This window comes from Rhododendron vialii, chromosome 7a (assembly GCF_030253575.1).
Source record: "Rhododendron vialii isolate Sample 1 chromosome 7a, ASM3025357v1".
Lineage (NCBI taxonomy): Eukaryota > Viridiplantae > Streptophyta > Magnoliopsida > Ericales > Ericaceae > Rhododendron > Rhododendron vialii.
In genome coordinates, this window is record NC_080563.1 from 37,832,919 (window position 1) to 37,847,274 (window position 14,356).

The following is a 14,356-nucleotide window of genomic DNA, read 5'->3' on the forward strand; positions in this document are numbered from 1 at the left end:
GTGTCACTAAGCCTCCTTGACTTGATGTGGGTGGTGTTACTTCTCAGAACCCCAAGGTCAAGGGTTCAAGGCTTGGTGGAGGAGGATGGGAGAACCAGAAGGAAAAAAGGTTTTCTAAAAATACCTTCTTTTTCAGAACAATCTTTCCAAGGAATTTTTTTTTTTTTTTTGAGAAATGCTAGGTGCAGTTGTGGGCCCACTCACATCGAACAGCACCCAATTTTATTCCTAGCCTTTTTGCCATTTTTCCCTCCCATTCATATTTCAAATCTACACTTAAATCTCTCATCAAGTATATTTTCCCCTCTAAGCACTCAAAAAAGAAATGTTTCTAATATAGTTTTATGCTAAAGTAGCGGATGCCCGTGCCTAAAGGCATGTTAGAATGCAACACAGTTTTTAACTTAAATAAACTATTCTCTCTACTAGACAAATATATTCTACAATTTTGACATGTTTCCCTATTTGATTACGAAGGGTAACAAATAACCAGATAGTATAACTGTGCTAGAAAGACTTGGTACATTTTATTTTCTAATAACCGAATATCTAAGATAACTTGCGAACACATTTTATTTTTATTTTTATGATAATTGGTTGTTCAAGTCAGCTCTACACATCTCGACTAAGCTCAGGATCTTAAATATAACGATCAAATAAACTTCTTGTGGTCGTAGGAGTTTTTCTGATGATATATAAAAAGGAGTTCTTGTTGGCATCAACCAATTAAAATCAAAACCAAATTCAGGTTGCATTCTTTTAAACTTATCTTAAAATAAGTTGATTTGTCATTATTTTTGAAATTTTTTCGCATTTGTTAGTTTTGCGCCAAATTTTTGTGGATTATTGATTCGCCTTGACGAGAGGAATCAGAAAAGTAAAAAAAAATTATTTTTACCCAAGTATTTTAAAAAAAACACACTTTTTAGCAAAAAGGTGAAATAATTTGACTTGTTTTGCTAAAAAGTGGTTATTTCTCAAAATACTTAGGTAAGAAGTAATTTTTTTTTTACTTTTCTGATTCCTCTCGTCGAGACGAATAATAATTCACAAAAGTTTGGCGTAAAACTAACAAATGCAAAAAAAAAAATCAAATAATGACGAACCAATAAGTTTAAAATTAAAGAACGCAACCATCGAAACAAGAAAAATCTCTTTCATTCATAGATGTGCAAGATTTATTCTTTTTGCGCTCACATATGTTAATAACTTACACTAGAAATGTGCTCAGCTAAGTTAAATTATTTGAATGCAACTACATTGGCACTAAGCTTCCTTGACCTGATGTGGGTGTGGTGTTACTGCACAATACTGGTCAAGGGTTCAAGGCTTGGTAAAGAGCTGGCTTAAATGATGAAAAATGTATTCTAAAGTACCTACTTTTTTTTCAAAACAATCTCTCCCTTGGCACAGTTGTGGGCCCGCTCCCATCGAACAACTTCTCACCCAATTGTATTCCGAAATTCAAAACCCTTAAACAAACGGGGTCCAATTGTCACAGGACAAATACATACGATAAAAAATTTACATTAATGCTAGGTACCTAAAAAACTTATCCAAAAAGTATCCTGAAAAGAAAAATCAATGGTCCAGATCATCTTATGAGTTAATCTGAATCCTTATTCTTCCTTTTCGGGGTATTTTCTGGGTGAGTTATTTGGGTACCTAGCATTGCTTGAAAAATTTTACCGGAGATCTTAGATAAACAATAAAAATGTAACTGAACATGGGATATAGTAGTTGTTGCCAAACTTGTAACTACTACATGAGCATGTACAAAATAATTCAAGGATGAATGGACCGAGCTTGTCTTCTAGTTCTAGCCTATAGGGACCGGATTGAATTTTCGGGCATGTAAATTTTGATGAGTAAATCTTGATAATCGACCAAATATTGGGAAATAAAACCAATTTATCTTGTGAGATAAACAAACCGAGGAAGTGGACATTTAGGATGACAATAACAGTTCAATCGGTATTCCACCATTTTGCTTATCGTGTTATCGATCTCCTCATTATGTCAGACAACTAAACGTGGCCTGGTTTTAATTTTGATTGACAATAAAAATAAAAATAAAAACAAAATGTGGCCTCAATATTTTATGCTCTTAGTCATAGTATATGATCGAGTTCGTAATACCATAATCAAAACCAAATTCAATTAAAAAAACAAAGATAAATCTTTTTAATCCAACAGTTATTGATCGTGCAATTATTGAAACCGGAGGTGTTGTAATGCACCCTGGTGTAGTGTGCGCGTAGTGCGGCACACAGACAATCGATCTCATCAATCAACAGTTACGATGTGTTTTTAACTTTGACCGATAATTAGTATCTTTTACCGGTAACCCAAAACAACTGAAGTAATAGAACTATAATTCCCCAAAGATTGCAAACATTAATTCTTTTTGCACTCACAACTAATAACTTACACTAGGCCGGCTCGGCTTAACGGCGAGATTGGGCTCCGGTGGTTTGTACTATTGTGGCTGTCGATGTAGTTAGGGTTTTGTGAGATGGTTTGGGTGGGCCGATCCAAGATTGGGCTGGGTCTTGAGTGTTTGGGTTGTCTTTGTTTAAATTGGGTTTGGGTTGAGCTTAATGTTTTTTCTGTTGTAGATCCTGGTAAACCTTTGGATGTTTTGGGCTTTGCTCTTGTGGTGTATTATTCAAAAGTTTGTTGGATTCCTTTCCCCTTTCCCTGTTTTTACCTTTCCTCGTTTTTAATAAAATTCATCTTTTGCAGAAAAAAAAAAAAAAAAAAAACTTACACTAGCAGTGTGCTCAGTTAAGTTAAATTATTTAAATGCAACCACATTGGCACCAAGCCTCCTTAACCGATGTGGGTAGTGTTACCTCTCAAAACCCACTAGGTCAAGGGTTCAAGGCTTGGTAGAGGAGGAAGATGAGAAGAAGAAGAAGGTATTTTAAAATACCTTTTTGTTTCTAAGAAATCTTTCTTAGGATAATTGGTTGTCGACTAATTTCAGGATCTTAAATATAACGATTAGATAAACTTTCTGTGACCATAGGAGTTTTTCTGATGATATATAAAAAGGAGTTCTTGTTGGTGACGAGAATCGATCAAATCCTAAAAATTAAAATCAAAACCAAATTCAATCGAAACAAGAAAAATCTCTTTCATTCAACAGTTATTGATTGCTCAGTTATTACCCAAAACAACAACTGAAGCAATAGAACTATAATTCCCTATAGATTACACTAGAAGTGTGCTCGGATAAGTTAAATTATTTGGAGGCAACTACAATGGAACTTAGCCTCCTTGACCTGACATGGGTGGTGTCACTTCTCAAAACTCCATGGTCAAGGGTTCAAGGCTTGGTACAGGCTAAGATCCAAAAGAACAAGGAAAAAAATTAGGTATTCTAAAATACCTTCTTTTAAAATAAAAAAAAACAATTTCTCCCATAATTTTTTTTTGGAGTTGCGCGCAGTTTTTTTGAGGTAGTCAGAAAAGAAATGTTTCTTAGCTAGTTTTATGCTAAACTAGCGGATGTCCATGCCTAAAGACATGTTAGAACATAACACAGTCTTAACTTAAATAAGTTATTCGCTCAACCAGACAAATATATGTATATTATACAATTTTGACACGTTTCCCTATTTGATCACAAAGGCCATTTAAGCAAATACATACTGCCTAAAAAGTGAGGAAAGGTGTAGATTTATTATGCAAATATTCTTCTTAAAAGAAATGATCTGACGATTACAATCTTAACATGAAAATATAATGGAACGACCGTGGATGTTACGTGTTTGTATGCCTAGACATTTTGTATTAAATCACTCTGTTTTACTCATAATTTAGATATTGGAAGGACTATAGGTCTCTTTAATATAGCCCCTACAAAGGCCCATTACTCGTAAAAGTTAATGATTCCAAATCCAACTTAATTATGAATCAAAAGGTTCAACTCACTTAAACCATGGAATATAAAACATCCACTCACATACTTGTTTTGCAAAAAAAAAAAAACCCTACCTATGATGTAATCAACTTTCACTTTGTGACTGTAAAACCCAATCATTTCTCTAAGCTTACAAAATCTAGGATTCCATGAAAAGAAAAACCAAAAGTGAGAAATTAATGAATTCATTTTTCTCCACAATGATCTAGCTTTAGGACTTTTTATTTTTCAATTGGAGCCTAGGGTACAAGGGTACTCGTAGTGCGCTAATGCACTATAGGGGTGTACAACGCCTCAGTGTAGTCAATCAAAATTTTCAACAAAGAGTATAAAATACAATCTCTCTGTGAGCAGATACGCAAGGCAGATCGTTTGAAATTGTGATCTAAACCGTTCAATTTTGTAGTATACGTTACGTAGATATCATCTGATGTTATTGGTTTTTTGGTCAGACAACGTTAGCGAGGATGGTAAGTATAATTCGACAAATTTAGTATGAGACAAATTGATCTTGATTATGCAGATATTAATGTTCGATTAACTTATTTTTTTGTACACGTGTATCGTTCAGTAATCTCTACAAACTGAAAAATTCAAATCACGATAACAGTATTTCGATTGAACACACCGAGGCGCCTTACACCTCCGTAGTGCATTGGCGCATTATGGGGACCCCTTCGACTATAATTTTTTCCTTTTTTTGAGGAACAAAAGAAATGTTGTTTATATTGATAAAATCTTATACAAACTACACGGCTCATTGGCTTACAAAATTAAAAGAACTAAAAAACAAAAAAGATAAAACAAGAAAAAAACAAAAACAAATTTAGAAGGAAAATAAAACGCAGAAGAGAAAAGAAGATACCAAAGAATTGGACTTTTTAGCTTACTGTGGGCTATAATACTAAGAAACTGGACTATGATAAATGTCCAATGGGCCGGGTCCAATCGTACATGGGGATTGCTTGGGCCTCTTTGGTGCTGGATCTGAGGCCCACACAACAAACAAACATGGGCTTTCTACTTGGGCCTCTTTTAATCCATGTCGCTATTCGCCGAACGATATTTTTAGCTAGTATTTTTTTTTTTTATATTCTGCACTAGTTTGTCTAGAAATTTAATAGAAGTCATTCTACCTAAAAAAAAATATTTTTCAGTATTATTTACTTTTTGCAATTTGTTGTTTGTCTTTTTGTCATAATTTTTGGATTTATTATTCGACTCGATGAGAGGTATCAGAAAAGTATAGAAATGTAGACTGAAATTGAAAAAAATTCAGATAGGACAACACTAAAGAAGAAAATATCAGTTGTTTCAAATAGTACAGAACCACATGCAACAAATGACTGTCTATATTGTGTCCGGAATTTTATTCTATAGATATGTTCAAGCCATTATAATAAGACAAATGGCTTGAAAGCTCCAATTGTAATTGGGGCTGCGAACAAATTGAGTTGCTTGCTAGTAGCATGAGCCTTTGCTCGTTAAGGTCTTAGCTCAAATTGGCTCGACTGATATAGCAATTGAGCTGAGTTCGAGCCGAAGTTTAGGCTCGTGTAATAAACGACAAAACTCATCAATCACTGTAAAATTTGGTTCGTTTGTATAGACTTGCATCATTTTATAGAGGCTTGTTTAGCATATGTACCGAGCTTAACTCGTTCACAAATGAGCCGAGTTCAAGTTGGTGTTTTAATCTTGTTTAGTAAACGATCAGAGCTCGAACACTAGAATAAAGCTTGGGAGTCCGGATTCCCTCCGAACAGGTGCCTGTCCCACCTTTTTCGATCGTTGATTTGCAAAATCAACGGTTGAGAGGGGTCGGTCAGGGCATCTCGTGCGAAAGCTTGGGTGCTTGAAAAAATTAAGACAACCAACCACCTACACCAAAAGACAAAAGAAGCGGAGATCGACAACCCCAGACGGATTCTCTGTGATCTATAGCTGAATCTACCGATCTATCTATCTATAGATACGATACACACACAAGAGCCAAAATTAGGAAAAAGTTTTGCATGAGGAACCAAATCTGAAATCGCACGTACGGCTCGGCTGTTAATTTTCAGGGGAAAGCCCTCTGGTCTGGTCGAATGCATGCCGTTTCACGTACAGTACTGGTTGCCCAATGGGCTGAGAGAGAGAGAGAGAGAGATATGTGTGTTCCAGTGCGTGTGTGTGTGAGAGAGAGAGAGAGAGAGAGAGAGGGGGGGGGGGGGAGAGAGAGAGAGAGAGAGAATTCAGAAAAGATCCGAAGTTAGATTTTGCAATGTTGACAGGACTTAAAGTCCATTTCTCTATCTGTATCCAGATTCCAGAATTCAGTTCTGCAAGTTGAGAGAGTAATGAAGAAAAATTGATACTCCTATATTTTTTTTAATTGCTTTTTAGTTTAGTTTAGCTGACTCGGCATGAGATGTAATGAAGAAAAATACTACTCATTCCATCCTAATTTGATTGTTTGTTATTCTATTTTAATCAATTAAAAAATGATTTATATCTTTAAATTCGTAATAAATTTTATATCGGATATGAATCTTGTTTAATAGATTTCGATTAGTTCTATAATATAATATTTTTGAAATCACATAAATTATAAAATACGAGATATAATTAATTAAAAAGTTGCACAAACTCTAAAAAATAACAATTAAATTGGGACGGAGGGAGTACTGCTATGGGTACCGATGCCAAGGCTAGTGATAGCGTGCCGATGGATGTATGAGGCCCATTCCCGGATTTCATACAAGCAAGGGCGATGATCAAAAAAAAAAATACAAGTTTATTTGGTCTGTTCATTATCTTATCTTTAAAAATTTTGAATGAAAAATTATAAAGTCGAATCAAGTACTTATAAATATCTGATTAAGTTAATTTATTATGGAATAACTTGATAAAAATTATTATGGAATAACTCGATAAATTTTGAATAACTTGATTCTTAGTTTATGTGTGAAGTCCAAAGTGAGCCTCTGATCCACCCGTACACTATCAGCATCCTTCGCGTCGATACCCATAGTAAGGTTGCATAATCAATAGGCTTCCCTTTGAAAGGTCGCAAAGTCGAATTTTACGAATGCCTTTTACACTTCGGGCCTCTAGGATGGTTAGAATTTTCGTTATCATATTTCAAAGTTTCAGTCCTTTTGTTATCTTCAAGTATTCCAGCTACTGAACTTTTCAAGTCTGCATAACTAATACTCCCTCCGTTCCCAATTTTGTTTGCACATTACGGAAATCCTCCCATTTTATTGACTCGAAGGCTTTGAGTTAAAAGTGTATAAATTTAAAAAAAAAAAAAACCCTTTAAAACAATACAATTACTTTAATAGTTGTGTTAGAATTTTACTCTAGAAGGGTAAAATTGAAACCCTTTTGGTGGTTTCTAATTACAGAAAATTCTCGGGACAGCCAAAAAGGAAACGTGCAAACAGAATGAGACGGAAGGAGTATAAATCATGCAAATATGCAATCCAATAGACACTCACATAGGTGGCCTCCTTAATTTTGGCCACTGCGGACTACAAAGCTGATAATAACCGAATTAATGGTTCTACTTTTTGGCTGTCAATTATATGGGTAATCTCACGAAAACATGGGCCTAAAATTCAACTTTATTTTAGTAAAATGCTTCCAGATTTTAGGGCTTTGTGCTTTTGTCATCGTTGATCGTCAATTGAATTCAGCTGTAAAGAGCTCTTGTCATTGTCTTCGCTAATGTCATTGCTTGTGTTCGAACAAGGCGGTGCCAGGATTATAACTTGGAAGGGTAGACACATGGGCGTTTTCGGCAATCAAGGGTAATTGGAGATTCCTTTATCGAAGTTTCGACCAACATGCCTTCTCAAAAAAATTAAAAAGTATCGAGTATCGATCGATCGATCGACAAAAGTCTGATTTTGTTCGTCTACTCTAGCTGTGAATCCTTTCTTCTCGATTAAATGTTAGTAAATCATTCTTTTTTGACTATTCTAAGCAAAAACTCATATTACTATATTTTTAACCAAACTATTTTCTTGACCCATTTGCTTTCATGCCTTTCACTTTCAGATCCAACATTAGTAGTGGAGTTAAAACCCAAAAAAATGGGATTTTAAGCAAAAGGGGTTTCACAAAGAGGAACCAATTATGTCAGTAACTAATACTCCTAATTATGACCATTATGTCCTCTATTCAACCCACTAAAAAAAAGGTCCTCAATTAAGAATCTTGCTCTCTCTCCCCTTTTCTGGAAAATGATGGGGAATGTCTGTATGCCTTTGGATAAAGCTCGGGAGAGAAAAAGCAAAGGGCAACAATGATGGATCAATGCCAGATTGAAGGGGAGCAGAGATCTAGCCATGAAATGATGAATTTTGGTCAAACAAAGAAAACCCTTTTGCATTATAAAGGGCCATTCCGAGACCCACCTTTCGCGAAAGTTTATGTTTTTTTTTTGCGCACATTTGTTATAGCTGTTCAAATTTTAAGATTACATCCCATGCAATCATGCAATCGTTGCCGTTCGAATGATCTATGTTGGGTATAAACATTTAATGGATCTTATTTGAACTCGCAACGAACCCCACGCCTATTCGATTGGTGGGCAACATTTATGTTTTCTTTTTAATTTTATTGAGATGGTGGAGATGTATTCTAAACCAACCAAACAAATACAACAACATACTAAAAGACTTTTATCTTTTGCGGCAGGAGATGATAATTAAAAATGAGGTCTAGCTTCCAATCAAAACCTCGCAATCCCAAACTCGCCATCACGTGTGCGCGAGTACTTGTAATTAATGGGACGCAAAAGAGAGAGAAAGAAAAGCAGATTCAATTACAAAGATAAAACTCATTCTACTCCATATTGCCAACATCATTACAGAAGGACAAAAATCAGTACTAATGATCCATTTCCACCACTTGGCAAAATCTTGATCATATTCCAATAAAAGCCAAAAAGTTCTCACTTTGGACAAAAGGATCCAACAAGTGGGTACCCACATTTGTCTTTTCCATCTAAACTCCCCAATTACCTTTTTGCCCCCACCAAAAACACCAATTTCTTTCTTTACCCCTCAATTTCAAGTTCACTCAAGCATGGACAAAGAAGCCTTCAGGTTTCACTCCAAGAAGCAAAAGCAGGCAAGTGAGTCATCATGGAGATGGGAGCAATAGGGCTAGCCTCTCTTGAGCTGCTCAAGCTAGTCACCAAGGATGACGGATCGGAGAAGTGGGTCCCGCCGGGCTTGCCCGATTCGTTCGCAATCGGATGGCTCGAGTTCAACGAACCCATCCCGATCAAGTTCTGCAATGCCATTGTGAAAGAAAAGTTTCCCCCGTAATTCCCAACACATAGTTCCTTCTCGTTCTGATTTGGGGGTTGGTATAGCTCCATTTTCCAATCCGAATGGCCGTTCCCATCATTGTTATGAGCAGAAGGGTCGTGCTCAATAGCCTCAGCTTTGGTTTTCTTAGCGTCGTCTCCGGCTAGTAGAGTGTCGCTCGCGGCTATCCTTTCCACGTCGTATCGCGAAGTGTCAAAGTTTGTAACCGCGGTCACGCCGCGGAACTTGATCGCAGCTACGTCGTATGCTTCGGCTGCTTCCTCTTGAGTGCCTAAAATTTGACATGAAAAAAAAAAAAAAATTACACTACAAGAAAGATGAATTTACCGTTTGATCAAAAACCCGATCGGAAATTCCTTTTTTTCTCTCTTTTTTTCATCTGATCAGAAGCAAAAAAACAGCCTTAAAAAAAGTTGGAGTGCGACTGAAAACTCCAGCCTTATGAAAGGGATCAATAGTGGCTCAATAAAGAGAAGCATACCAGAGCAGAGGAATCACACAAAAAATAAAGTGTCCATCAAAGGTTTTTTTGAATCAAATTATGAGTTGATATTAGAAAAATCATTATGAAATAGAAATTGGATCCTCTCCCATCCAACTTTTGGATTGGAGATGACGATTTAAATCTGGACCGTCTATTGCTACAATTAATGGCTCGTACTTGTTCATAGACTCTTACCGGGAAGAGTTTTAACTCTTACCGGAAAGAGTTTTAACTCTTCTCGATAAGAGTCTCTAAGTAAATCCAAACCATCAATTATCCCAAATTTGGACCGTCTCCTGCAGTCAAAACTTGGACCGGGGAGGATATGATCCCTATGAAATAATAAGCGAAGACATAAGGTAAGTGGGCATTAGGAGAGATTGAAATCTTTTTGTACGACATACTGAAGGTTCCAAGATAAAGGTCCTTGTTTCCTGCGACTCTACCGATCCGAGCTTGCCATCTTCCATGCTGATGATGCCTGTAAAAATCAAACGCGCGAAATTTTCACAAGAAAATTAGATAGGAACCTTTCAATTTAAATGATTTCTCGTAAGTTATTTCACAATCCCTGCGTTGAAATCCTAGCTTTCATCGCCAACAAATTATATACGTTTGAATTTCGAGCAGATATTTTAGGAAGAGTCACGCTCTTCAAGCTGTTAAAATGAGCAAGAAATAGAACCTTGTCACTCCTCTGTACATTGAAGCCCCCCTCGAAAAACCGCTACTTCTCCTGCAAATCGATAGAAAATAGAGATTAGAAGTCACCCTTTCCCAATATAAGCAACAATCCATATACGAAACTAGGAAGCATTTGCGTCATTTGGAACGGTATTCAGAAACAGTTCACCTTCTCAAGTGAGCAATATATTCTTGGCGCGTCATGTTCTTCATTTCTTCAAGTTGTTCTTGGTAATTCTCCAACTGCCAAAAAGGACTCGGAAATTTTACTTGGGAATAAAATGAAGCATCAAAATGCTTAGCATAGCGACTAGTGTTTCATTCATATATTCAAGACCTTGTCGAAGAAAAGATGGTTAAAGTTCACAATCATATTTTACCATCAATTTCGTCTTCAACATCGTGTTTATTATAACTTCATGCAGATATATATTGCTATCTGATGAAATTGAGTTTTCCACAGACGGCAAACTTAGAAATAATTACGCGATGGGCGCAATGAGCAGTGTTGCAAATTACCATTGTGGGCCTATCCCGACCCCACAACAGCCTAAAACTGGACCATAATAGACAGATGAACACAGGACAGGAGCTTGTCTGAACTTTTGTGGGAGTGATTTTAGATGCAGTTCTCACAATTTTTTAGTTCTTTTTCAATCCAAAGCCATATCTGTTTGATTTTTGTTTTTAAATTTAAAATCACCATTTGAATCTGCTTAAAAATGAATTCGGCGAAGTGATTTTTCATGCTTATGTAAAATATATAATTTAGACAAATATACACTTAATAAACTAAAATGCTGGACTGAAATCAATCATACCGGAAAGTTAATGTGAGTCGAGGGTCCCCAATATTTCAGCGCGGCTAGATCATAAGATCTTGCAGCCTTCTCTTCCATGTCATAACCACCTGAAGTTGACACAGCATTTAAACAAAGCAAATCAAAAAGAAAATTAAACCGAAAACAAATTCATGATAGCTCAAGAAAAATAGGCTTACCTAGATAGACTGGGCATTTCATCAAACAAGTCCACACCGATATCGAACATGACAAGCCACAAATGAACACAACCAATCAGATGACGAATTCACGGGAAAAAAAGAGAGCCAAACATCGAAATCAAAAGCAATACATTCAACCTACTAGTGTATAAGTGAAATGTTATGGAGATATCAACATATGCGACATCGTATAAACTACAGCATACTGTTCCTACATTGTACATATGATTGAATGCCACGAAAACATGGTGGCGCGTCGTCTAATATCGCGTATATTCGGTCACATGTACTATGCAGGAATATCGCGGTTAGTGGCACATCTAATACTGCGTAAATATGGTGCACAAATACTGTCGAAGGTAACGGTATATTTTCATTTTTACGGGACTAACCTTGCCTTCCTTTCCGGCTCTGACCTTCCTTCTTGCAACTATTATCCCACAAATGGGCTTCATATCTACCAGTCCACCTATGCCTAAACCATTCAAATTGCCAAAACCACATAAAACCCAAAACCAAACAACAAACGAACCCTAAAATACTAGTAGTAAAAACAAGCCCTTCCAATAACGAAACGAAACGAAACTAGACAAGAACTGACCTGGTCACACCTCTGTACTGTGAAGTCCTCTGCCCAAATGTCTGAATAGACTTCCTATGAACAGTTGGCCTCCCACCCACTTTCTTCTTCCTCTCCGCACCCACAGACTCAGAAATTTCAATGGGAGAAATCTGCCTTTGAGCAGCAGTAACACAACTGGACTGAGATCCAGGGCTCATTGACAAGGTCAGAGCCTGCAAATCCCCACAACCCATTGCACCATTTGCCTTACTCGACCCAAACCCACCTCCATTATCGACAACACTGTCATGGTTCATCTGCTGCTGGTGAAGTGGTTGGGGGTCTGGATACTGACAAGAAACCCAGTTCTTGAAATAAGTGAGTCCATCCCCAGTTTCCTCTGTTTCTTGTTCTTCTTCTTCTTCACCCAGAGGTGTTTGATAAATTCCGGAGTAAAACGGGTGGTTTTGGACTTCAATGCCTTGGTGATTGAGTAGGCTTTGTCTGTTGGTTTCTTCCTCGATGTTCTGAGGGTAGTACATGCTGTCTAGAGAGAGAGCCATTGCTTCTCTCTCATGGGGTGCCATTGTTGCAGTACCTCCCAAGAAGTCCTCCAGTTTAGGGGAAGAGGAATTTTGCAAAATCCCTAAAAAAACCCAAATGAGATTTATTAGTATAATAACACCATAACATAAAAGAAAAGAAACGAGACATAGCAAAAGAAAGAGAACTGAATAAATAGAAAAAAAGGAAGGAACCTTGTTGCGGTGGGGATCTAGTTAAGGCTTCCATGATACAGAGAGAGCCATCTGATTTGAGGGGCATTATGGGCAAGGAAGACGAGTGGAAGGCACTGTTTTCTCCAGCTCCATAGCAGAATGCAGAGGTACTATATTGGGTATAAGGGTGTGGAGGGGAGAAACAGAAGGGAGTAGGAACAGGGGAGACTTGAGGTTGAGGATTGTAGTAGTGATGATGATGATCCAGAGAGTGTGGAGTAGCTGCTGCTGCTTCCATTTTGATGTGGGGGGAGAGAGAGAAACCCAACCAGTTATGAAGATGATGATTGCTTCTTCCACTGTCGTTGTCGTTGGAAGGTTTCATCTTCCTCTTCCTCTGTCTTACCCTCTGTTATCTCTCTCTCTCTCTCTTCCTTTTTATTCTTCTCCTGGTGAGGAGCTCCTGTTTTTTTCAAGGCAAAACAATCATTGGAGAGCCAAAGAAACTATAGTAATCATTTCAAAAAATCTAAACTAGCCCATCTAAAAACTTGTTTTCTGTTTTTTTTTTTTTTTTCCTTGGATTATGGGTTGGAGTCCAGCATCATGCCTACCTGAAAGAAGAAAATCCCACCAACTTTATAATTCCTTCCAATCCCCACAAAATACCCTCTCTCTCTCTCTCTCTCTCTCTCTCTCTCTCTCAATAAAATGAACAAAACTGGTCCCTCCTTATACTCCTTAAACAGAGAGAATGAATTCCAGTAAGCAATGCTTCGAAACACACCTTGATTCCATAGGGATCCGTGTATATAGGATATGAGAAAAATACCCACCAATTCTTTTGCTTTTAAGTATTACGCGAATTTCCTAATGAACCCTTAAACAGTTAAACCCCACCTAAAACCCATAACATATACAAAAGTCAAAACACCACGAAAACCTCTATCTCTCTCTCTCTCTCTCTGTATTGAAGAGGGAATGCGATGGGAATCCAGTGGGAGGGAAGGAAAAGGCAAATGGGTCTTCTTCTTTTCTTTTTTTTATCCTCGGCAAATGCGTCTATTGGAGGAGTCATTATTTAATGCACCTGGGCACCGCGACATACGGCCTCAGGTCCTTTTTCTACGAATCCTTCTATGGACACCAACGGGCTGTGCAGGATAGTGCACAGACCAGACCAGCATGTGAAGCTTACTCTAAATTTCGCATGGATAAACCGTTCAGTAGTTTTAAAATAATTTTTGATTGGACCCTTTTACAATAAGTGCAATTTGATATGTATAAGTGCTCGATCCTATAATTTGAATGAAAAAAATAAGAAGATTAGATCAAACACCTAAACATATTAAGATCGCCAGCGCACTCAAAAAAATTACTTTCAAATTATTGAACGATTCGGATTATCTGTGAGCACCATCGATGCACAGCCCGTCGATGGTAAGCATTTTCGCATCTCTTCCACATATTGTGGTGGAATTCGCACAGGTGTGTGAGAGAAATTAGCGTAGAGCATTACTTCGCGGTGCCGAAAAGACATTGAATAGTATTTTTTTTCCTAATGGAGAGGAAATACTCGAAGGAAAATTCTAAAATCATAATGAGTGTGTGAATATGTATTAAATGGTGTATAAAGTACAAAAAATATG

At 37.2% G+C, this 14,356-nt stretch overlaps 2 protein-coding genes across 3 annotated transcripts; both read right to left on the reverse strand.

Moving 5' to 3' along the window:
- Positions 1–8,751: 8,751 nt before the first annotated feature.
- Positions 8,752–13,527, reverse strand: LOC131332017 (AP2-like ethylene-responsive transcription factor CRL5). 2 transcript variants are annotated; one of them, XM_058366029.1, is made up of 9 exons: positions 13,322–13,527; positions 12,747–13,170; positions 12,028–12,634; positions 11,810–11,901; positions 11,245–11,333; positions 10,593–10,666; positions 10,425–10,475; positions 10,144–10,220; positions 8,752–9,526 (listed from the first exon to the last, which is right to left on the reverse strand). In XM_058366029.1, the coding sequence occupies exons 5-9, from the start codon at positions 11,320–11,322 to the stop codon at positions 9,024–9,026; spliced, it is 783 nt and encodes a 260-aa protein (XP_058222012.1). In that variant the 5' UTR covers positions 11,323–11,333; positions 11,810–11,901; positions 12,028–12,634; positions 12,747–13,170; positions 13,322–13,527; the 3' UTR covers positions 8,752–9,023. The 2 variants fall into 2 exon arrangements, with proteins under 2 accessions (XP_058222012.1, XP_058222011.1); XM_058366028.1 differs by lacking the exon at positions 13,322–13,527 and having other exon boundaries at positions 12,747–13,312.
- LOC131332986 (AP2-like ethylene-responsive transcription factor ANT) lies at positions 11,814–13,005 on the reverse strand. Its single transcript, XM_058367290.1, has 3 exons — positions 12,747–13,005; positions 12,028–12,634; positions 11,814–11,901 (listed from the first exon to the last, which is right to left on the reverse strand). The coding sequence occupies exons 1-3, from the start codon at positions 13,003–13,005 to the stop codon at positions 11,814–11,816; spliced, it is 954 nt and encodes a 317-aa protein (XP_058223273.1).
- Positions 13,528–14,356: the final 829 nt, after the last annotated feature.